At 39.5% G+C, this 25,678-nt stretch overlaps 1 protein-coding gene and 2 long non-coding RNA genes across 11 annotated transcripts in view; 1 reads left to right on the top strand and 2 right to left on the bottom strand.

The window, feature by feature from the left end:
* Nucleotides 1–25,678, bottom strand: part of ATAD2B (ATPase family AAA domain containing 2B) — a 174,313-nt gene that overhangs the window by 88,524 nt on the left and 60,111 nt on the right. For all 9 annotated transcript variants that reach the window (XM_028831940.2, XM_077960071.1, XM_077960075.1 and 6 more), the window contains 2 exons: nucleotides 25,409–25,583; nucleotides 19,435–19,523 (listed from right to left, as the gene is read on the bottom strand). In XM_028831940.2, the coding sequence (XP_028687773.1) occupies nucleotides 19,435–19,523; nucleotides 25,409–25,583 (264 nt within the window). The remainder of the gene's footprint in view (nucleotides 1–19,434; nucleotides 19,524–25,408; nucleotides 25,584–25,678) is intronic.
* Nucleotides 2,109–16,182, bottom strand: LOC144333895 (uncharacterized). Its single transcript, XR_013403028.1, has 2 exons — nucleotides 15,733–16,182; nucleotides 2,109–2,768 (listed from the first exon to the last, which is right to left on the bottom strand). It is a non-coding gene; the product is annotated as an uncharacterized LOC144333895 (long non-coding RNA).
* Nucleotides 2,281–18,200, top strand: LOC144333903 (uncharacterized). The gene is made up of 2 exons (XR_013403036.1): nucleotides 2,281–2,764; nucleotides 17,185–18,200. It is a non-coding gene; the product is annotated as an uncharacterized LOC144333903 (long non-coding RNA).

The raw sequence follows: 25,678 nt of genomic DNA, 5'->3' as shown, positions 1-25,678 counted from the left end.
TCAAGGCCTACTTGCTTGTCCCAAATTCTCTTTCCTACATTATCTTCTAAAAGTGTTGTTTCACCTTTCAAATATAGATCTAAAATCCAATGAAATTAATTGTACTGTATGGTGTGTAGAGGAATCCAGGTTTTTTTCCCACCAAAGAGATATCCAATTTTCCCAGCATTATTTATAGAAAAGGTCATCTTTTCCTAACAGCATCTGCACTGCCTCTTTTACCATAAATTAGGCATCCATATGTGTGTGCATTTATTTATGGCTCTGGGCTCCGTTCCATTCATCTATTTGTCTAGTCTTCTGCCAATATCAAATTTTCTTAACCCTAAGAGGCCTTAATGACTAGTAGAGCAAGTGTTCCCACCTTATAGAAGAAAAGGTAATTGGAAAATATTTCTTTCCATTTATTTAATCTTTAATGTTTGCCAATCAAGTTTTAATATTTTCTGCATACACGTAACATGAGACTTCTTAGACTTACTCATAGAAACTTTTTGCTAATGAGATTGCAAATAGTAACTTTTCATTTTTACACAATTACTAGCAACAAAAATACAAAATTTGTTTATATTGATTGGTCTAAACTTCCTAACATCTATCTACAGATTGCTTTGCAATTCCTACATACATAATTGCATCATCTACAAATGATAAGAGTATTGTTTTTCCCTCTTCAATACGCATACCTCGTATAGCTTTGTCTGCAACAACGCCCAGGCTTGGCCCCAACCTTGCTCCAAGATCAGAGCAGGTGCCGGAGTGGGGAGAGGCCAGGCAGTGGAAGCAGACACTTCTGGGCCTGCAGGGAAAAGGGAGGCCTTCCCAGACCCCCAGAGTGCAGGAATGCCAGGCTCCACAGTCATGACTTGGGCAGCTGTACTGCACCCAGAGGGCAGGACTCCTGCCTGCTCCCAGGCCCCTGCAAGAGCACAGGGAGGCCCAGGTCCACAGCCACAACTTGGGCGATCTATAGAACAGTATAGATATATACTGTGATCTATAGAATGTATTGGTCAGAAGTGTTCATAGCAAAACAAACACACTTGTCATATTCCCCATGTTATAAGAAAAGGTTTCATGTTTGAACATTAAGTCTGTTTGTTGTAAGTTTTTCTGTAGCTACCTTTAAGGAAACACTTTATATTCCTTGTTCTCTAAGATGAAGAGTTTATTATGACTAAGTATTGAATTGTATCAAACATTTCTTCCACATCTATTGAGGTGATCCTCTTGATTTTTCTATAATATGAAAATGTGATAAATTAACATTAACTGACTTCTCTCATATTAAATAAACCTTGTATATTTGAAATAAAATCAATTTAATCATAATATATTATCCTTTTTATATCTTCCTGATGTAAAGCTCTACCAATCTGTTTAGGATTTTTATATACATGTTCACAAGTGAGACTGGGTTCCAATGAATTTTCTCATACCAAGTTTTATGAAGGTATAATTGACATACAAAACCCCACACATATTTAAAGTATGCATTTTGTTAAGTGTTGAAGTATGTATACCCTGTGGAACCATCACCACAACTAAAATAAGTTAACATATCCATTATGTCCTTCCTCATACTCCTTAGTTCTCCATCCATACTGACCCTCCTTGTCCTCTTTTACCCAACCCCTGGGGAACCATTCATCTGTATTCTGTCACTACAGATTACTTTGCATTACTTAAAATTTTATATCCATGGGATCATACAGTAAGTACTCTTTTTATTCCTGGATTCTTACATTCGGCATATTCTGAGATTCATCTATGTTACTGGTATGATAATAGTTTATTCTTTTTAATTGCTAAGTAATATTCCATTATGTGGATATACCACAATTTATTTATCCATTCATATGTTGATGGCCACCTGGATTGTTTTCAGTTCTGGGATATTACCAAAAACCTGCTATAAACATTGACATACAAGTCACAGAGATTTTCCCCTATGTTTTTTCTAAAAGATCTCCTTTCACCTCTTAAGCTTAGGCCTTTATGCTCTTAATCTTTGATGTCTTAAAAAACCAAAACATTACATTTTGCATTCCTAATATTGCTTATCTGTCTTCTTTTTATCATGACCAAGCATGCCAGAGGTTTGTCAGTTTTTTCAAAGAACCAACTTTATTAGTTTTTTTCAAAGAACCAACTTTTGGCCTCCTTGATTTCTACTATATCTTTGTTTTCAGTTCATATTGTTGGGTATGATTTTTGTCTTTACAACACAGGTCATTTAGACTTTGGAGCTATAGTTCTTAATTATGAACATAAAATTATCTGTTTATCTTTTTTGTTATTTTTCTGTTTTGCATATTACCAAACTTTAGAAAATTAGTTAAAATGTGCTTTAAGGCACAATATAGGATCAGTTTTCATAAACCTGGTATATGTTTGAAAAGAGTGTCCATTCTATATGTCTTAGATAAGAATGTCCATTAGATCAGATTCCTGAAATGTGGTGGTTCAAATTAATCTATAGAGCATTAAATCATTTTTTTGCTCAGCCTGATCTATCAATTACTGAGAGACGCACAGGATCTCTCCCACAATGATTATCAATTTGACTCTTCTACCTCGTAGTTCTGTCAATTTTTGTTTTACATAGTTTGAACTATAGTTATTAGGGAATTACAGATTTTAAATTGTTACTTTTAAGACAGGGTCTCACTCTGTCATCCAGGATGGAGTGCAGTGGCACGATCATGGTTCACTGCAGCTTCGACCACCCAGGCTCAAGCAATCCTCCTACTCAGCCTCCTGAGTAGCTAGGACTACAGGCATGCACTACCAAGTATGGCTATTTTCTTTTCTTTTTGTATATATGGGTTCTCATTATGTTGCCCAGGCTGGTCTTGAACTCCTGGGCTCAAATGATCCTCCTACCCTTAGCCTCCCAGAGTGCTGGGATTATAGGCATGAGCCACCATGCCTGGCCTAATTGTTATATCTTCTAGTAAACTGAAACTTTTATCATTATAAGATTTCCTTTTTATATGCACAGTAATGCTTTCTGATTTATGGTCTATTTTGTCTAAAATTAATGTAGCAACACCAACTGTTAGTATTTATGTGATATAATTTTATACTATTTAATGGATTTAACTATTGTGGACATTTCATATAAACAGAATCATACAATGTGTGGCCTTTTGTGTCTGGCTTATTCCACATAGTATAACATCTTCAAGATTCATCCATGGTGTGGCATGTGCCAGAATTTTTCTTTTCTTTTCTTTGTGGAGGGATGGGGTCTCACTCTGTTGCCCAGGCTGGAGTACGGTAGTATCATCACAACACACTACTGCCTTGACCTTCTAGGCTCAAGCAATCCTCCCATCTCAGCCTCCAAGTAGATGGGACCAGAGATAAAGGTCACAACACCTAGCTAATTTTTTTTAGTATTTGTAGAGACACTACCTCGTTATGCTGCCCAGGCTGATCTCAAACTTCTAGGCTCAAGCAATTCTCCCACCTTGGCTTCCCAAACTGCTGGAATTACAAGTGTGAGCCACCACACCCATCCAGAAGTGCATTCCTTTTTAAGGCTGAATAATATTTCATTGTATGGATATACCACATTTCATTTACCTATTCATTGGTTGATGGACATTTGGGTTATTTCTACTTTTTGGCTAGTGTGAGTAATGCTGCTATGAATATTTGTTTTTGTGCTATTTCTTTCCACTATTTTACTTCGAACCTTTTTGTATCCTCACATGTAGATGTCTTGATTATAAACAAAACATCATTATTATTTTGTTTTTTTGCCAATCTGACAATCTTTGTCTTTTAACAAGAACATTTACTCCCCTTATATTTCAGGTCATTATTGATATATTTGGGCTTAAATCTATAATTATATTTTGTGCTATTTTCCCCATTGGTTATATAATTTCCCTCACTTCTCTTCTTGATTGCTTTTGGATTGACTTTTAAAAATTATTCTATTTTCCCCCACTAACAGTTTTGGAATTACACATTATGTTTCTATTTTACCAATGATTACTCTAGAAATTCAAACCTGCATACTGGATACCCAAGAGTTCTACTTGCAGGTTATAATAAAGACCCAATCAGAGCATCCCTCAGAAAACAACTACAAAGCCTATGTATTATAATACAGGAACATACACCTGACGTTTCTGGTGAGTAAAGAGACAGATGGGTTCTGGTGGGAGTTCATCAGAGAATGGAAACATGGTGGGAGTTCTTAGTCACTTGGAGAAGAAAAAGTACGTTTCCTTCTCTCTAGCTTTTAGTCTGGGGACTAACTGCAGTGAGGGGGAGAGAGAATATGCAGTAGAGGTTCAGGGGGGTGCCTTATTAACTTTTCAGCATGAGAGTCTAGAAAAGAGAAGGTAGGAAGTTATTAATATTAAAGAATAAGGGTGATCACACAAGGGCAAGAGCTAGTAAGGACACTCCAAACTCAGTTTACCCAGATTTCTAGCTGGTCCTGAACAACAAAGCAGGGAGCAGACTCAAAGATCTAGCTAAAGACAAAAGGTCTCAAAGGAGATCAAAGCTCCCAGTCAAGAAACTGAATGCATTCCAAGCCTAACTCAGAAAATTGTCTCCTAAGAAAATGTGGCTCATAAAATAAAAATAACAGAATCCAGAGTCTCCAAAAACTAACAATAACAATATCCAGGACACAATCCAAAACTGCCCAACAAATTAAGAATCAATAAAAGAACACGTTCTCAGGAGAAAAGAAAACCAAGTGGGTCTAACAGTGAGATAAACCAGATGTTGAAGCTAACACAAGATAATTTTAAAGCAACTACTGTAACTAAGCTCAATGAAATAAAATAAAACATGCTTAAATGCATGAAAATCACATTGGAAAAACAGAAACAATGAAAAACAAATGTAAGTCCTAGAACTGAAAAATACAATTTCCAAAATAAAAAAAATGTGTTGGATGAACATCACAAAATGGACATGACAAAGCAAAAATAAGTGAAGATTGACTAAAGACAGACAAATAAAAATTATCCAAGGTGAAAACAGAAAAGACTGAAAAATGACAAATTTGTAGATACAAAATGACAAGCACCATCAGAAAGAAAGCCACACAGAGACATGTCATGGCTAAACTGTTGAAAGTAAAAGATATAGAGCAAGATATTGAAAGCAGCAAGAAAAAACCCAAGTATTACAAAATGTGGAAACAACAATCTAATTAATGGCTCTCCAATTATACGCTATGATGCAGGCAGATGGAATCCTGGCAGAGGCCAGCTAACTCACTAAGTGCAAGAGTTGGAGTTGAGATTCCAGGGAGAACAAGATGACTAGAGTCTACAGAAAGAGTACCACAGAGGAGACTGCTCCACAGAAAGAAAACTCAGGAAATGTGCAGAAAACTCCTCAGCTCTTCAATCAAATATAAATCAGTATATACATGTGATGAAACTACCCAAGGCTTGGGGGAAAAAAAACACTCAGAAAAACTAAAAGTAAGAGTACTCTACACTCACAGAGAACCAGGAATAGTGCCAGTTCCCACCCGCCGAACTGGTAAACCTCATGACTCACAGGTCATTGCCCGTGAATACACAAAAGGATACTGCATCAGTAGCAGGGAACAATTAGTCCTACACTGAGGGCTACTCAAGATCCATATCACAAATCTTGTTTTTGTTTTTGTTTTTTTGAGATAGAGTCTCACTCTGTCAACCAGGCTGGAGTGCAGTGGTGCCATCTCAGCTCACCGCAACCTCCACTTCCTGGGTTCAAGTGATTTTCCTGCTTCAGCCTACCAAGTAGCGGGGATTACAGGCACCCGCTACCATGCCCAGCTAATTTTTTGTACTTTTAGTAGAGACAGCGTTTCACCATGTTGGCCAGGCTGGTCTCAAACTCCTGACCTCAGGTGATACAATCGCCTCGGCCTTCCAAAGTGCTGGGATTACTGGTGTGAGCCACTGCGCCCAGCCGACAAATCTTAAAAGCAAGATTCCAAAGAATCAAACTGTTTTCAAGTAGATTAACTGTGTCTCAAAAGGAAAAAAACAAAACAAAACACAACAAAACCACTTCAAGAATATCTACTTACAGAAACATAGCTAGCACTCAACAAGGTAAAATTTATATCTGGCATCCAATAAAAATTGCAAAGCATGCAATGAAACAGGAAAACACAATCCATGAGAAAAATCAATAAAATAAAACTAACCCAGAACTACAATATTAGAATTGGCAGACAAAGACATTAAAGTAGGCATTATAACTATATTCCAGATATTGAAAAGTTCTATATATATAGATGAAAACAGAAACATGAGGCAAAAACATAATGAATGGGATTAATAGCAGATTAGGCATTTCAAAAGAAAAGATTAGTGAACTAAAAGTCACAGCAACAGAAACCAATCAAAATGAAACACAGAAAAGATAATTTAAAGCAAAATTAACAAAGTTTCAGCAAACTATGGGACAACATCAAGAAACTTAACATATGTGTAGTTAGAGGCCCAAAAGGAAAGAGGAGACAGGAGGTGGGGAGGACAGAAAAAATAACGAAGAAATAGCGGCCAAAAACTTTACAAGTTTGATGAAAAACACACCCAAGAAGTTCAATCCAAGAATGGGAAAAAGGGAGAAAACTCCACCAACATATATCATTAAATTGCACAAAACCAGTGAAGAAGGAAAAAAAAAAATTAAATGTAACCAGAAAAAAGATACATACAAAGAAACACAAATAGAAATAAAAGCAGAATTCATTACCGAAGCAACACAAATGAAAAGAAGGAAGATCATCTTCAAAGTATGGAAAGAAAAAGAAAAAAGTGTCAACTTCAAATTCTATACCCAGAGAAAATACTCTTCAAAAACAAAGCCTAAGTTCTCAAAAAGTCAAACATAAAACTACCATACTGCCTAGCAGTTTCACTCCTTATCTCCACCCAAGAGCGATAAAAAATATATGTACTACACAAACACTTCCATTGAACATTCACAGTAATATTCATAATAGCCCAAACTGGAAACAACCTAAATGTCCATCCAGTGTGTTGTATAGTCATACAATAAGAATATTGTTCATCAATAAAAAAAGAACAAGGCCAGGCGCGGTGGCTCACGCCTGTAATCCCAGCACTTTGGGAGGCCGAGGCGGGCGGATCGTGAGGTCAGGAGATTGAGACCATCCTGGCTAACACGGTGAAACCCTGTCTCTACTAAAAATACAAAAAATTAGCCGGGCCTAGTGGCAGGTGCCTGTAGTCCCCGCTACTCGGGAGACTGAGGCAGGAGAATGGCGTGAACCCGGGAGGCGGAGCTTGCAGTGAGCCGAGATCACGCCACTACACTCCAGCCTGGGCAACACAGTGAGACTCCATCTCAAAAAGAAAAAAAAAAAGGAAAGAAAGAACAAAATACTGACCCATACTATATCATGGATGTTCCTCAAAACCATTATACTTAGCAAAAAAAGCCAGACACAAGAAACCATAGTATATGATTTTAATAACACAAAATGTCTAGAAAAGGCCAATCTATACAGAGATTAGATTAGTGGCTGGCTGTGGGCAGGAAAAGGAATTTACTGTAAACGGGCATGCTGGATTTTTTTTTTTTTTTTTCTGAGACAGGATCTCACTCTCTCACCCAGGCTAGAGTGCAGCGGTACAATCAAAGCACACTGCAGCCTTGACCTCCCGGGCTCAAGCAATCCTCCTATCTCAGCCTCCCCAGTAGTTGAGACCACAGGCGTGTACCACCACACCCAGCTAATTTTTGTAGTTTTTGTAGAGACCAGATTTCACAGTGTTGGCCAGGCTGGTCTCAAATTCCTGGGCTCAAGCGATCTGCCTGCCTCAGCCTCTCAAAGTGCTGGAATTACAAGCATGAGTCACCACACCCAAACTCATGCTGGATCTTATTAGGGGTAGAAAGATGTTCTAAAATTGATTTATATCAATAGTATTACCACTTCGTTGAGGTACTCTAAAAATTACTATAACTATACACTTGAAATGAGTAAATTTTATAACATAAATATACCTCAATAAAGCTGTTTTGGCCAGACGCAGGGGGTTATGCGGGCAGATCACTTAAGCCCAGGAGTTTGAGACTAGCCTGGGCAACCTGGTGAAACCTTATCACTACTAAAAATTCAAAAAGTGGCCGGGCACAGTGGTTCACGCCTGTAATCCCAGAACTTTGGGAGGCTGAGGCAGGTGGATCACAAGGTCAGGAGTTTGAGACTAGCCTGACCAATATGATGAAACCCTGTCTCTACTAAAAAATAAAAAAATTAGCCAGGCGTAGTGGTGCATGCCTGTAGTCCCAGCTACTTGGGAGGCTGAGGCAGGAGAATCACTTGAACCTGGGAGGCGGAGGTTGCCATGAGCAGAGATTGTGCCACTGCACTCCAGCCTGGGCAACAGAGCAAGACTCCATTTCAAAAAAAAAAAAAGTTAGGTGGGTACAGTGGCACACATACCTGTGGCCCCAGCTATTTGGGAGGCTAAGGTGGGGGGATCAGTCGAGGCTACAGTGAGCCATGATTATGCCACTGCACTACAGCCTTGGTGAAGGGAATGAGACCCTGTCTCAAAAACAAAACTGTTTTTTCGTTTTTTTGTTTTTTGTTTTTTAATGTGTTTTCGGCCAGATGCGGTGGTTCACACCTGTAACCCCAGCACTTTGGGAGGCCGAGGCGGGTGGATCACGAGGTCAGGAGTTCGAGACCAACCTGGCCAATATGGTGAAACTGCATCTCTACTTTAAAAAATGCAAAAATTAGCCAGGCGTGGTGGCACGCACCTGTAGTACCAGCTACTCAGGAGGCTGAGGCAGGAGAATCGCTTGAAACCGGGAGGCACAGGTTGCAGTGAGCCGAGATCGCACTACTGCACTCTGACCTGGGCAACACAGTGAGACTTCATCCCAAAAAAAAAAGTGTTTTCAGATATGGAAAAGCCAAAAGAACTTGTCACTTGCAGGCCCACACTGTAAGAAACATATGCATAAAGAAACTGATACCAAATGGAAATATGAACATCTACAAAAGAATACAGAGCACCAGAAATGGTAAGTATAATAAATATTTAAGATATTTTCATTTACCTTTCTTCAAAAGTTTTTTTTTTTTTTTTGAGACGGAGTCTCGTTCATCACCCAGGCTGGAGTGCAGTGGCGCGATCTCAGCTCACTGCAAGCTCCACTTCCCAGGTTCACGCCATTCTCCTGCCTCAGACTTCTAAGTAGCTGGGACTACAAGCGTCTGCCACCACGCCCGGCTAAGTTTTTGTATTTTTTTTTTAGTAGAGACGGGGTTTCACCGTGTTAGCCAGGATGGTCTCGATCTCCTGACCTCATGATCCGCCCGCCTCAGCCTCCCAAAGTGCTGGGATTACAAGTGTGAGCCACCGCACCCAGCCTACATTTCTTCAAAAGGTTTTAAAGTTTTAAAAATAAAATGTATGAGTCCGGGCACAATGGCTCACGCCTGTAATCCCAGTACTTTGGTAGGCCAAGGCAGGCAGATCACTTGAGCTCAGGAGCTCAAGACCCTGTCACTACTAAAAATACAAAAATTAGCCGGGCATGGCGGCGTACACCTGTAATTCCAGCTACACAGGAGGCTCAGGCAGGAGAATCGCTTAAACCCAGGAGGTGGAGATTGCAGTGAGCCGAGACTGCGCCAATGCACTCCAGCCTGGGTGCCACAGCAAGACTCTGTCTCAAAAAATAAAAATGTATGACAATAGCACAAACCTCAGGAGAAGAAAAATGCAAGTATACTATTTCAAGGTTCCCATATTGTATATGAAATGGTCTATCATCAATTAAAGGTAGATGGTTACAAGTTAAAGACATATACCATAAACTCTAAAGTTACTACGAAAATAATAAACAGTAATGGCTAATAAGCCAGCAATGGAAACAAACTGGAATCATAAAAAATACTCAACTAATCCAAAAGAAGGTGGAACAATAGGAAAAGGGAAACAAGAATCAGATAGCCTAATAGAAAATCTAGATGATAAATTTAAACCTAACCATATCAACGATCACAATAAATGTGTAAGTGTCCATTTTGAAGGAAACGGTATTTTCATTGTGTTGATTGTAGTTACGGCTTCACAAGTACATATGTAGGTTAAAGTCTTCCAAGTTTTACTCTTTATCAATGTCAGTATTGTGTACATATGTATCATATATATTTCATGTCAATTATACCTCAATAAAGCTCTTTTTAAAAATCAATAGCAAAATTGAGACCCTAAAAAAAAACTTTCAAAGTTTCAAAGTGTTTTTTAAAAAGGCAAAAAAGAAACAGAAAAAGAGCAGACACAAATAGAAAATGCAAATGCAATGATCCCCAATTCAAATATATTAATAATTACATTAAACACTGACTAAACAAATTAAAATTAAGAGACAGTGCAATTAAGAAAATAAGACCCAACTTTATACAGTCTATGAACAAGACAGGTTGAAAGCAAGTTAATGGCAAAAAATATACCACACAAACAGCATGAAGTCTAGAATAGGTGAATTATTATCTGATAAAAATAGATTTCAAAATTAAGTGCATTATGAGATAAACATGGACATTTCATAATACAGGAAAGCAACATCAACATAAAGACGCAATAAATGTGTATGAAACTAATATAGAATTTCAAAATATATGAGACAAAAACTGGCAGAATTAAAGGGAAAAAGAAACAATTCATCATAGCTGGACATTTTAACATACTTGTCTCTGCAATCAATAGAATTAGACCAAAACATCTGTAAGAACACAGAAGAGGCCAGGCGCAGTGGCTCAGGCCTGTAATCCCAGCACTTTGGGAGGTCGAGTCAGGCAGATCACTTGAAGTCAGGAGTTCAAGACCAGCCTGGCCAACATGGTGAAACCTCATCTCTACAAAACTACAAAAATTAGCTGGGCATGGTGGTGCATGCCTGTAATCCCAGCTACTCAGGAGGCTGAGGCAGGAGAATCACTTGAACCTGGGAGATGGAGGTTGCAGTGAGCCAGACAGAGCCACTGCACTCGAGCCTGGGCGACAGAGTGAGACTCTATCTCAAAAAAACAAAAAAAACAAAAAACAAACAAGGAAAAAAACCCACAAAAGAGTCTGCATGACACTATTAACACCTTGTCTTATTTTATAATTATAGAAACTATGCCATAAATAGCAGAATACAAATTCACAGGACACACTGGGACATAAAAGAGAATGCAATAAATTTAAAAATGATTTTAATACAAAAAAAATTAGCCAGGCATGGTGGCATGCACCTGTAGTCCCAGCTACTCAGGAGGCTGAGGCAGGAGACTGGCATGAACCCGGGAGGCGGAGCTTACAGTGAGCTGAGATCATGCCACTGCACTCCGGCCTGGGCGACAGAGCGAGACTGTCTCAAAAAAAAAAAAAAAAGAAAAGACTTTTTAAGAGTTATGATCTCTAGATCACAATAAAACTAAACTAGAATAACAATAAAATAATCAGGAAAAATAACCACAGCTATTTGTATATTAAATACACATCTAAATTAAATACACAATGATTGCGTCAAAGAAAAAATGACAAGAGAAACTGGAAATTATTTTGAACTGAATGACAGTGAATACATGTCAAAAACTGTGGGATATAGCTAAAGCATTGCTTAGAGGGAAATTTTACAGGTTTCAATGCCTATATTAGAAAAAAAGAAAAGTTTCAATCAATTCCTAAGCTTCCATCTTAATCTGAAAAAGGGAGTTAAATTAAAAATAAACAAAAGACTTGGAAGACCTGAAATACGTATTGCTATATAAAAGAAGCCAATGTGAAAAAACTAAATACTGTTTGATTCCAACTATATGACATTGTGGAAAAGGCAAAATTATGGAGATAGTAAAAAGATCAGTGGTTGCTGGGGAGAGAGGGATGGCTCTGCAGGGCACAAGAGAAGGAGGAATGAATGAATAGATAGAGCACAAAGGATTTGGGGGAAGTGAAAATATTTTGCATGATACTGTAAGAGCCGATACATGTCATTACACATTTGTTGAAACCCTAAAACTGCCTGCTATGAGTGGAATGTTTCTATTCCCCTAAAATTCATACATTGAAACCTAATCACCAAAGTAATGTTGTTAAGAGGTATTAAGAGTTAAGAGCTAAGGTGTTAAGAGTGTTAAGAGGTGGAACCTTTGGAAGGTAATTAGGTCATAAGGGCAAAACTCTCATAAAGAGGATTCCTGCCTTCATAAAAGAGACCTGAAAAAGCTAGCTGGTCTTTTCTACCATTTAAGGACAGAAGAGAAGTCATCAGAACCAGAAAGCAGGTCCTCACCAGACACTAAATCTGCTGGCACCCTGATCTTGGACATCCCAGCCTCCAGAAATATGACAAATAATGTTCTGCTATTTCTAAGCTACCTAGTTTATAGAGATTTTTTGTTTTCCGAGACAGGGTCTCACTCTGTCACCTAGGCTGTAGTGCAGTGGCACGATCATGGCTCACTGCAGCCTTGACCTCCCCAGGCTCAAGTAATCCTCTCACCTCAGCCTCCCAAGTAGCTGGGACCAGAAGCACACCACACCCTACTAATTTTTGTACTTTTAGTAGAGACAGGGTTTCACCATGTTGCTCAGGCTGGTCTCAAACTGCTGAGCTCAAGAGATCCACTGTCCTTGGCCTCCCAAAGTGTTGGAACTACAGGTGTGAGCCACTGTGCCCAGTAATGAATAGTCTATTTTTAAGACCGTTTGTTACAGCAGTTTAGGTTAACAGCCGAATTGAGAAGGAAATACAGAGAAATATAGAGACTTTTCATATGCCCCCCGCCTGCCCCTTGATATGTATACACATGCCTCAACAAAGTGGTGCACTTATTTCAACTGATGAACCTACAATGACACATCACAATCTACAAAGTCCACAGTTTACATTAAGGTTCATGCTTGATGATAAGGTTCTGTGAGTCTGGACAAAGATATAATGACATGGATTCACTCTTACAATATAACACAGACTATTTTCACTGCCCTAAAAATCTTTTATACTCTGCCTATAAGTCTTCCTCAGTCTACTAATTTTTAAAAAAATAAGGAAAAAGGTAGTATAAAATTGGAAACAAAAATAATAGTGGAAAATCTATGAAAACAGAAGCTGTCTCTTTGGGAGGGAAAGGACCAATAAAATTGATAATCCTCTAGCCAGAATAATCAAGGAAAAGAAAAAAAGGAGGGCCGGGAGCGGTGGCTCAAGTCTGTAATCCCAGCACTTTGGGAGGCCGAGGCGGGCGGATCATGAGGTCAGGAGCTCGAGACCATCCTGGCTAACATGGTGAAACCCCGTCTCTACTAAAAATACAAAAAAATTAGCTGGGCGTGGTGGCGGGCGCCTATAGTCCCAGCTACTCAGGAGGCTGAGGCAGGAGAATGGTGTGAACCTGGGAGGCGGAGCTTGCAGTGAGCCGAGATTGTGCCACTGCACTCCAGCCTGGGTGACAGAGCAAGACTCTGTCTCAAAAAAAAAAAAAAAAAAGGAGAAAACACACAGGTTATCACCATCAGGAATGAAAAGAATATTACCACAGACTATTTAGGCATTAAGGAAATAACAGAATAGTAGGAAAAAATGTATATAAATTTCATGACTTAGGTGAAATGAACAAATTCCTTTAAAGATAAACTACCAAACTACCAAAACTGACCTAAGTGAAAATAGAAAACTTGAACAGCCCTGGATCAACTGAAGAAATTTAACTTGTAATCAAAAACCTTTCCATAAAGAAAACTCCATGCCCAGGTATTTTCACTGGTGAATTCTCTCAAATACTTAAGAAATGAATAACATCAAACTTACACAAACACTTTCAGAAAATATACAAAGAGAGAATGCCATCTCATCTAATTTTTTTAAGAGACAGGGTCTCATTATGTTGCCCAGGCTACTCTTGCACTCCTGGACTCAAGAGATCCTGCTGCCTCAGCCTCTCAAAGTGGTGGAATTACAGGCATGCACCATCACACCCAGTGTATATCTCGTCTAATACACATCAAAATTACCTGATTCCAAAACCAGATGCAGATATTTTAAGAGTAATTACAGATCAAAATCTCATTAATGTGGATAATAAAATACTTTTTATAATAGCAAGTTGAATCCAATAATTTTTTAGAAAGACAATATATTATGAGCAAGTGGGGTTTATTCTAAGAATACAAAGTTAGTTGTGATTCAGGCCAGGCGCAGTGGCTCACACTTGTAATCCCAGCACTTTGGGAGGCCAAGGCAGGTGGCTCACCTGAGGTCAGGAGTTCAACACAAGCCTAATCAACATGGTGAAACTCTGTCTCTACTAAAAACACAAAAATTAGCTGGGCATGGTGGCAGGCGCCTGTAATCCCAGGTACTCAGGAGGCTGAGACAAGAGAATCGCTTGAACCCAGGGGGTGGAGGTTGCAGTGAGCCGAGATCACGCCATTGCACTCCAGCATGGGTGACAGAGTGAGACTCCATCTCCAAAAAACCAAAAAACAAAAAATTCTAAAATTCAATCAAAATAATGTTCTACCTTAATAGAACACAGGAGAAATGCCATATGATCAATTCAAAAGAGACAGAAAAAAAGTATATGTATGTTACAAAGTTCAGTACTCTATCCCAGTAAAATAAACTCTCACAGCAAACTAGGAATGTAGTGGAAATCCCTCAATGTAATAAAGGGCATTGATGAAAAACTTAGTTAAAATCACATTCAACGGTAAGTCTCAATGTTTTATAGCCAATGAAGAAACCAGGCAGTTATATCCATTATCACCATTATTATTTAACTCTGAATTCTAGCCAAAGTAAGAAAGAGAAATAAAAGACATAGATTGGAAAGGAAGAAGTAAAAGTATCTTTATGTGCAGATAAGGTATATGTATAAAACCGTAAGGAAACCACAAAATAGCTAACAGAACTAACAAATGAATTTAGCAAGGTTGTGGAAACAAAGTCTATAAACTCAATTGTATTTTTATAAATCAGCAGTAATCAATTAGAAAATAAATTTTCTTTTAAAACTCCATTCACATTAAATGAACAATAAAGTATTTAGGGATGCATTAGATAAAAGATGCCTAAGATCCTTAGGCGAAAAACCATAAGACACAGGAAAAGGAAATTAAAGAATACCTAAATAAATGAACAGAATTACCATGTTCATAGACTGAAAGACGAATAAGGATGCAATTCTTTCCAAATAGATCGAAGGACTAAATGCAATCCCAAATAAATCCCAACAGTCTTTTCTAAAGAAACTGACAAGAGGCTTTAGAAATGTATATGGAAAGATAATAGATGACTACAACAATTTTGAAAAAGAACAAGGTTGGAAGACTTACATTAAAACGAACTAATGTAATGCAACATTAATCAAGACAGTGGTATAAGGATACACCTGTGGATCAATGGCATCAACTAACAAATCTAGGAATAGACACACATTTATATGGTCAATTTTTGACAAAGACGTGCCAAGAAGTTTAACAAAGTAAACTCTTCAATATATGGTTCTGGAACAAATGAGTATCTGTATTAAAAAACAGACTGGGCGTGGTGGCTCACGCCTGTAATATCAGCACTTTGGGAGGCTGAGGCAGGAGAATCACCTGAGGTCAGGAGTTGAAGACCAGCCTGGCTAACATGGTGAAAGATCATCTCTACTAAAAACACAAAAATTCGTCAGGCGTGGTGGCGCACACCTGTAATCCCAGCTACTCAGGAGGCTGAGGCACAATAATTGCTTGAACCTGGGAGGTGGAGGCTGCAGTGAGCTGAGATCGCACGACTGCACTCCAGCTTGGGCAACAGAGTGACACTCCATCTCAAAGAAAAAAAAAAAAGGCCGGGCACAGTGGGTCATGCATGTAATCACAGCACTTTGGGAGGCCGAGGCAGGCAGATCATGAGGTCAGGAGATCAAGACCATTCTGGCTAACACAGTGAAAACGTGTCTCTACTAAAAAATACAAAAAAATTAGCCGGGCATGGTGGCGGGCACCTGTAGTCCCAGCTACTCCAGAGGCTAAGGCAGAAGAATGTCGTGAACCCAGGAGGCGGAGCAAGCAGTGAGAGCATTTCCTTTGAGCCGAGATCGCGCCACTACACTCAAGCCTGGGCGACAGAGCGAGACTCTGTCTCAAAAAAAAAAAAAAAAAAGAATATCTGTATAAAAAAATAAACTTCAGTCCACACCTTAAACTATCTACAAAAATTAACTCAAACATTCACCTATCATTGATACACAAACTTAAAATGAATCATTAACTTAAATATTAAGAGCTAACACTGGCTGGGCATGGTGGCTCACGCCTATAAGCCCAGCACTTTGGGAGGCCGAGGTGGGTGGATCACCTGAGGTCAGGAGTTCTAGACCAGTCTGATCAACATGGCAAAACCCTGTCTCTACTAAAAATACAAAATTAGCCGGGCATGGTGGCGCATGCCTGTAATCCCAGCTACTCGGGAGGCTGAGCCAGGAGAATCGCTTCAACCTGGGGCATGGAGGTTGCAGTGAGCCGAAATTGCACCACTGCACTCCAACAGGGCAAAAGAGCAAGACTCTGTCTCAAAAAAAAAAAAAAAAAATACAAGGACAACAAGACACACAATCTAATTTCTGGTCTCAAAAAGTGGGGCAAAAGATTTTAACAGACATTTCACAAATGAAAATATATAAACGGGCAATAAACACAAAGATGCTCAATATCACTGGATGAATATTAAAGCTTAATATTATTTGTATTACTATTAATGCAAATTAAATCCATTACTGTACACCCACTAGGATGGCTAAAGTTAAAGACAGTTAACAACATCAATTGTTGGCAAGGATGAGGAACAACTCAAATTATCATACATTTTAGGAAAATAAAAATGGTAAAACCACTTTGGAAAACAATACAGTGTTACCTTACAAACTTAAACACCCATTTACCATAGGCTCCAGAAATTCCTCTCTTAGGGATTTACTCAACAGAAAAGAAAACATGTCCACACAAAAACTTGTAAAGATGCTTTGAGAGGCCAAGATGGAGGGCTCGCTTGAGACTAGGTGTCAGAAATCAACCAGGGCAACATAGCGAGACTCCATCTCTACAAAAAATACAAAAATTAGCCAGGTGGGGTAATGCATGCCTGTAGTTCTAGCTACTCAGGAGGCTGAGGCAGTAGGATCACTTGGGCCTAGAAGTTTGAGGTTACAGTGAGGTATGATCACACCATTGCACTCCAGCCCAGGTAAAAGAACGAGACCCAGTCTCTTAAAAACGCTTGGGGCACAGCGGCTCATGCCTGTAATCCCAGCACTTCGGGAGCCTGAGGCGGGTGGATCACAACGTCAGGAGTTCGCGACCAGCCTGGCCAATATGGTGAAACCCCGTCTCTACTAAAAATACAAAAAATTCACCAGGCATGGTGGCGTGTGCCTGTAATCCCAGCTACTTGGGAGGCTGAGACAGGAGAACTGCTTGAACTCGGGAGGCGGAGGTTGCAGTGAGCCGAGATTGCGCCACTGCACTCTAGCCTGGGTGACAGAGTGAGACTCCGTCTCAAAAAAAAAAAACAAAAAAAACAAAAAAACTTCAGACCAGAATTATTTCAATTTGGGATCTTTTTCAGATTTTGGGATATTTGCATTATATTTACCAGTGGAGCTTCCCAAATCCCAAAATCCAAAACTGAAAAAGCTTCAATGAGCATTTCCTTTGAGTGTCATGTGAGCATTCAAAAAGTTTCAAATGTTGGAACATTTCAGATTTCAGATTTTTGGATTTAGGATGCCCAACCTATAGTAGCATTATCATAATAGCTAAAAATAAAAGCAAAACAAATCTCCCATCAGATGGTACATTGAAAAATAGAGGTATACACACACACATATACATTAAGGAATACTACTGAGGAGTGAAGAAGAATAAAATATCAGCATACATGACATGGAGGCCAGGCACAGTAGCTCACACCTATAACCCCAGCACTTTGAGAGGCTGAGGTGGGCGGATCATTTGAGGTCAGGAGTTCAAGACCAGCCTGGTCAACATGGTGAAACCCATCTCTACTAAAAATACAAAAATTAGCCGGGCGTGGTGGTGGGTGCCTATAGTCCCAGCTACTCAGTAGGCTGAGGCAGGAGAATCACTTGAGCCCAGGAGGCAGAGGTTGCAGTGATCAAGCCACCGCACTCCAGCCTGGGTGACACAGTGAGACTCCATCTCAAAAAAAAAAAAAAAAAAAAAAAGCATACATGACACGGAGAAATGTATTTTTTTTCTTTTGAGACGGAGTCTCGCTCTGTCACCCAGGCTGGAGTGCAGTGGTGCAATCTCAGCTCACTGCAAGCTACGCCTCCCAGGTTCATACCATTCTCCTGCCTCAACCTCCCGAGTAGCTGGGGCTACAGGCGCCTGCCACCATGCCCGGCTAATTTTTTGTATTTTTAGTAGAGATGGAGTTTCACTGTGTTAGCCAGGATGGTCTTGATCTCCTGACCTCGTGATCCGCCCACCTAGGCCTCCCAAAGTGCTGGGATTACAAGTGTGAGCCACCACACCCATGTATGGAGAAATTTCAAAGCATTATGCTACTGCCATGCACAGTGGCTCAGGCATATAATCCCAGCACTTTGGGAGGCGGAGGCAGGCAGATCACTTCAGGCCAGGAGTTAAAGACCAGCCTGGCCAATATGGCGAAACCCCACCTCTACTAAAAACACAAAAATTAGTCAGACGTGGCAGCACATGCCTGTAATCCCAGCTGCTTGGGAGGCTGAGGAACCAGAATCACTTGAACCCAGGAGGTGGAGGTTGCAGTGAGCCGCGACTGTGCCACTGCACTCCAGCCTGGGTGACAGGGTGAGACTGTGTCTCCAAAAACACCCAAAAAATTATGCTAAATTAGGATCAGACAACTTTTTCTGTAAAAGGTCAGATAGGCTGGACACAGTGGCTCATGCCTGTAATCTCAGCACTTCAGGAGGCTGATTGAGGAGGATGGTTTGAGGACAGGAGTTCAAAACCAGCCTAGGCAAGAGAGTAAGACCTCGTCTCTAAAATAAATTAAAAAAAAAAAAATTAAAAGCCCACATAGTAAATGTTTTAAACTTTGCAAGGCATTCGGTCTCTCTCTCACAGCTGCTCAACTCTACTCTTGTAGCACAAAAGAAGCCACATACAATGCTTAAGGAATGAACATGGTTGTATTCCAATATAACTTCATTTACCAAAACACACCGAGGCCTGAATTTGGCTCACAGGCTGTGGTGTGCTGACCCCTGTACTAAGAGAAAGAAGTAGTCCTCACAGACACAGATTATGTTTTAAATTTCTTTGTAAGCCTCACAGCACTTAGCTAAGGGCTAAGGCTAACTGCCAAGTCAATGGGTAAAAAAGAACTCAAGATAATCAGATAAGGAAAAATTACCTGTGGATCTGATCTTGTCTGCTAGAGCGAACTGGAGCTAATCCATCTATTTCATCAAAAAATATTATAGAAGGTCTCATCAAATATGCCTAGTAAAAAGAAAACAAATGATATTTATTATATTTGTTTTCATTTTTAAAATTTATTATATTTTCTTAATAGGTAATAAAAGCAAATGGTACAACGTGCAGCAAGTATGAAGGAATATATAGCAAAGAGGAAATCTTACCACCCAGTCTCCAACAACCATGTCTCCCCCAGTAAGCAACCACTGTTTTCAGTTTGTTTATTCTTCCATACATACTTATACACAAACCAAAGTGTATTTTTTAAACACACATGATAGCACACTATACACATTCTTTTTATTTATTTATTTTAGGTTTTATTTTTGTTTTTTGGGTTTTTTTTTTTTTTTGAGACAGTCTTTCTCTGTCGCCCAGGCTAGAGTACAGTGGTGTAATCTTGGCTCACTGTGACCTCCGCCTCCCAGGTTCAAGTGATTCTCCTGCCTCAGCCTCCCGAGTAGCTGGGATTACAGGCATGCCCCAGCATACCTGGCTAATTTTTGTATTTTTAGTAGAGATGGGGTTTCATCATGTTGGCCAGGCTGGTCTCAAACACCTGACCTCAGGTAATCCACCCACTTCAGCCTCCCAAAGTGCTGAGATTACAGGCGTGAACCACCGCACTCAGCCTACATATTCTTTTTATATAACAATGTATGTTAAGTAATTTCCATATAAGTACATAAAGACCTGTCTCATTTTTTTTTTTTTTCTTTCCTCCAGACAGGGTCTTACTCTGTCACCCAGGCTTGAGTTCAGTGGAATGATCACAGCTCACTACAACCTCAAATGCAAGCAATCCTCTTGCTTCAGCCTCCAGAGTACCTGGGACTACAGGCAGGGACCAACATGCCCAGCTAATTTTTAAATATTTGGAGAGATGGGTTTTCGCTATGTTGCCCAGGATGGTCTCAAACTCTTGGGCTCAAGTGACCCACCTCGGCCTGCCAATGTGCTGGGATTATAGGCCTGAGATACTGCGCCCAGCCTGCCTCATTCTTTTTCAACAGCTACATGATGTCCCACTGTATGGATATGCCATAGTTAAACCTGTCCCCTTCTTATGGATACTTAGGCTATTTTCAATATTTTCCTATTAGCAACAATATTGTAATAAACAATAGTAAAGAAATAACTGTATTTACCATTTCATATGAGTATAAACATATTAATATAATAAATCCTAAAAGTAGAACTACTGGCTCAGAAGGCATGTGTCATTTCTAATCTGGTTAGATATTTGCAAACTGCCATCCACTGAAGTACCATTTTACCCTCTAACCAGCAATACTTAAGGGTGCTCACCAGCAATGTATTATCAAACTTACTGACCTTTGCTAATTTTTTAGGATAAAGAATGCTATCTCATTTTATTTTCAGTTCTTATTTACAAGATTTGTTATATATCCATAAAAGTCATTTATATTGCTTTTCCTATGTTGCCCATCACTTCACAAGACCACTAGTCTTTTGCTTAGTGAGTTCTAGAAGCTATTTATTTATTTATTTATTTATTTTTAATTTTTGAGATAGGGTCTCACTCTCTTACCCAGGCTGGAGTGCAGTGATGTAATCACATCTTACCTCAGCCTCCACCCGCTAGCTCAATCAATTCTCCCGCCTCAGCCTCCTAAGTAGCTAGGACTACAGGTCCATGCCAACACACCTGGCTAATTTCTGTATTTTTATAGAGACAGGGTTTCACCATGTTGCCCAGGCTTATTTATTTATTTTAAAGGTGAATGCTCTGTCTGTAAAAGGAAATGCAAATATTTTTCTGAAAAGAGTATCATTAATCTTTTGAATTAGTATTGCTATGGTTTGAGTTTGTCCCCTCCAAAACTCATGTTGAAATTTAATTGCCGGCCGGGCCTGGTGGCTCATGCCTGTAATCCCAGCACTTTGGGAGGTCGAGGCAGGCAGATCACTTGAGGTCAGCAGTTCGAGACCAGCCTGGCCAATATGGTGAAACCCCATCTCTACTAAAAACACAAAAATGAGCCAAGCCTGGAGGTAGGCACCTGTAATCCCAGCTACTCGGGAGGCTGAGGCATGAGAATTGCTTGAACCCAGGAGGCAGAAGTTCCAGTCAGCCGAGATTGTGCCACTGCACTCCAGCCTGGGTGACAGAGCGAGACTCAGTCTCAAAAAAAAAAAAAAGAAACAAAGAAAGAAAGAAAGAAATTTAATTGCCATTGTGATGGGTACTAGGAGGTAAGACCTTTAAAAATTATGTAGATCTTGAGACCTCCACCCTCATGAACGGACTAATGTGGCTGACATCAAAGGAGTAGATTCATTATTGTGATAGTGGGTTCGCCCCCATCTTGTGCATTCTCTCTCTCTCTTTGCCCTTCCGCTATGTGATGCTGTCTTCTGTCATGTTATGACACAGCAAGGCACTGACCAGATGCCTTGATATTGGACTTCCTTGTCTCCAGAACTATGAGTCAATAAATTACTGTTCATTCTAAATTACACAGTCTGTGATCTTCTAACAGCACAAAACAAAAGTAGGTATTTTGTTGCCAAGCAGAATCTTTTTTTTTTTTTTTTTTTTTTTGAGGCGGAGTCTCCATCTGTCGCCCAGGCTGGAGTGCAGTGGCGCGATCTCGGCTCACTGCAAGCTCCGCCTCCCGGGTTCCCGCCATTCTCCTGCCTCAGCCTCCCGAGTAGCTGGGACTACAGGCGCCGCCACCACGCCCGGCTAATTTTTTTTTTTTTGGTATTTTTTAGTGGAGACGGGGTTTCATTGTGTTAGCCAGGATGGTCTCGATCTCCTGACCTCGTGATCCGCCCGTCTCGGCCTCCCAAAGTGCTGGGATTACAGGCTTGAGCCACCGCGCCCGGCCCCCAAGCAGAATCTTAAAATTTTTTTTATGTGCTAGATCTTTCCTTACATAGTTAGACCTCCCTACTCTGAGATTATAAACAAAATTCTCCCATGTTTTCATCTGGTACATTTACAGTGTCATTTTTCTCACTTAAGTATTAGATCTAGAAAGAATTTGATTTAAGGTGAATGAATATTAGATAACAAATGAGAAGTTTTTATCATATAATTTACTCAAATTTATGTGGCTTATGTTTCAAAATTAAAGCAAACTTTCAGTTCACAGGAAGGTCAGTTTGCTAAGGAAGAGATACGAATTTTCCATTTCTCCTGACTAATTGCACTAAACTTTAATGTTTCCTAATAATTTGAAATGAAAGACAATTCAGGCTGGGCATGGTAGCTCATGCCTGTAATCCCAGCACTTTGGGAAACCAAGGCAGGTGGATCACCTGAGGTCAGGAGTTCCAGACTAGCCTGGCCAACATGGTGAAACCCCGTCTGTACTAAAAATACAAAAATTAGCTAGGCATGGTGGCGCATGCTATGTAATCCCAGCTACGTGGGAGGCTGAGGCAGGAGAATCACTTGAACCCAGGAGGCAGAGGTTGCAGTGAGCCAAGATCGCGCCATTGCACTCCAGCCCGGGCAACAAGAGTGAAACTCTGTCTCAAAAAAAAAAAGATAATTCAATCACAAGACGGGGGTTTTGGGGGAAAAAAGTTTAAGGAACTGGAATTATGGCCCATTGCAATGGCTCACACCTGTAATCCCAGTGCTTTAGGAGTGTTGATCATTATTTTTATATACATGAAAACATGAAACAAACAGCTGGCTTTGTTTTTTTGTTTGTTTGTTTGTTTGTTTTTTATAGCTACACCCTCACAGAATTGCAAAAAGGAGGTAGGGCATATTACTTCAAATATTTTGTGTCCTCTCAGTGAAATCTCATAATAGTCTAGTAAGATAGGTATTCTTTCTACCATTGCACAAAAAAGGCCACTAAAGATTAAATGTTTTGATTTACTTAATGTTATAATTCAATGGTAAAGATAAATATAAACATTTCTGTGACACAGAAGGCCACTCTCTTAGCCAATACACGGTAGTGCCTTCATTTCACTTCGTGCATAGACCATATCCTTAACTTAGGAATGCAGAATCTTTCATTAAAAAAAAAATCAGGAATACCAGCAATTTTCTTAAAAAATAAAGCAAACATTTCGACTATTCCTACCCACCAAGAAAACTACGAAACAGAAATAAAATAAATTTAGACAAAAGGAGTAGTATGATTTATGCTATGGTTTTAAATAAAACCAAGAGGTATCCCTAGTCCCAGTATGAAATGACTAAAAAGTATAACTTTAAAATTTTTAAATTAATTCACTGAGTAATATGCCAGCATTGCCAAGCCAATTTTTCCTTCATCTATAAATGTTTATTTTTTATTGTTTAATTATTAATGAATTCTCTTGAAGCATTCAGACTGCATGTTTGACTTGCCATTAGACACTGGACACTTTCAAGGTAAAAATCTTACTTACTCCTTTTTCTAAATCCATTACCTAGCAGTTTTTGATACTATTAATAATTTTAAAATAGTATTGGGCCAGACACAGAGGCTCATGCCTATAATCCCAACACTTTGGGAGGCCAAGGCAGGAGGATGGCTTAAGGCCAGGAGTTCCAGACCAGCCTAGGCAATAACTTGAGACCCTGTCTTTCCAAAAAGTTAAAAATTAGGCAAGTGTGGCAGTGCACACCTGTAGTTCTACCTAGAGAGGCCAAAGCCAGAAGATCACTTGAGCCCTGGAGTTTGAGGTTGCAGTGACCTATAATCACATCCCTGCACTCTAGCCTGGGTGGCAAAGCGCAACCCTTTCAAAAAAAAAAAGTGAAGTACTTTAGCAATTACAAAGGACTTTCACACACACCATCTTAGTAATGGGTGCTCAATGCTTGAAGTTATTTTTTATTTCATATGTATTTCCTCAGACATAATCAAATATATGCTGCATTGCCAAATATGAATGGCATCCTTCACTAACTCAATCAATCAAAAGTGAATTTATATAGGGACTGATTTTTAATTTTTTTTTTTTTTTTGAGAGACAGAGTCTCACTCTATCGCCCAGACTGTAGTACAGTGGTGTCATAATTGCTCACTGCGGCCTTGAACTCCTGGTCTCATGCAATCCATTTGCCGTGGCCTCTTAAAACATTGGGATTACAGGTGTGAGTCACTGTGCCCAGCTGGAATAATTCTTAAAACGTATAGGAAATAACATCTTTAAAGTTTTTGTTACAAATAAATAGTAGACATAGTCTACATGATATTTATTGACCTTACTCTGCCTTTTAAAAGCATTCACTCATGTCTGAATTCTTGTAGTACCGTATTTACAACTCATGAAAATAACACACTGCTTTGTGAGATTTCCTGCACAGACACTTAGGTTTTTATGCCTGTTGTAGTTCCTCAATTGGATTATAATCTAGCAATATATATGTTACATCCTGTGTTCTCTAAAGCACCTAACTTGGTATTATATACCCGGTAGGGACCTCAATAAATGTTTTATGAGCCATCATAAATATTCAAAAGTATCAGTGAAACTGCCATCAAATACTTCTAAGGCATACAATCACAGATTACTGATCCTAAATATAACATATTGGATGGAAAATATGCTTCCTCGTAAACAGTCTGTATATGCAGATTAAATGTATTAAACATTCTGAAGAAAATATTCTCAGCAGGCAGACTGCTTAAGCCCAGGAGTTCGAGACCAGCCTGGCCAACGTGGTGAAACCCCACCTCTATAAAAAATACAAAAATTAGCCAGGCATGGTGACACACACTTGTAATTCAGGCTACTGGGGTAGGGACTGATGCAGGAGAATTGCCAGAGCCCTGGATGTCGAGACTATAGTGAGACGAGATCACACTATTGTACTGACTCCAGCCTTGGTAAAAGAGAGAGGCCCTGTCTCTAAAAAGAAAAAAAGAAAGAAAAGAACAGAACAGAACAGAATAGGAAAGACTCTTGAATTAGATAATTTCTCTTACCTGATCAAAAAGAAGCCTAAGTTGCCTTTCAGATTCACCAACCCACTTGCTCAAACAATCTGCTCCTTTTCGCATAAAAAAAGCCACTTTTTTGTCTCCTTGGCTGCATTCATTAGCTAATGCTCTGGCAACCAAGGTTTTACCTGTGCCAGGAGGGCCATAAAACAAACAGCCCCTAGAAGAATAAAAAAAAATAAAAAAATCAAGAAGTGTAAATTATATTATCAATGCTGATAACCAATTTTAAAAAATGTCCCTCCCTCCCATAAA

This window comes from Macaca mulatta, chromosome 13 (assembly GCF_049350105.2).
Source record: "Macaca mulatta isolate MMU2019108-1 chromosome 13, T2T-MMU8v2.0, whole genome shotgun sequence".
NCBI lineage: Eukaryota > Metazoa > Chordata > Mammalia > Primates > Cercopithecidae > Macaca > Macaca mulatta.
This window is presented reverse-complemented; position numbering and strand designations above follow the sequence as displayed.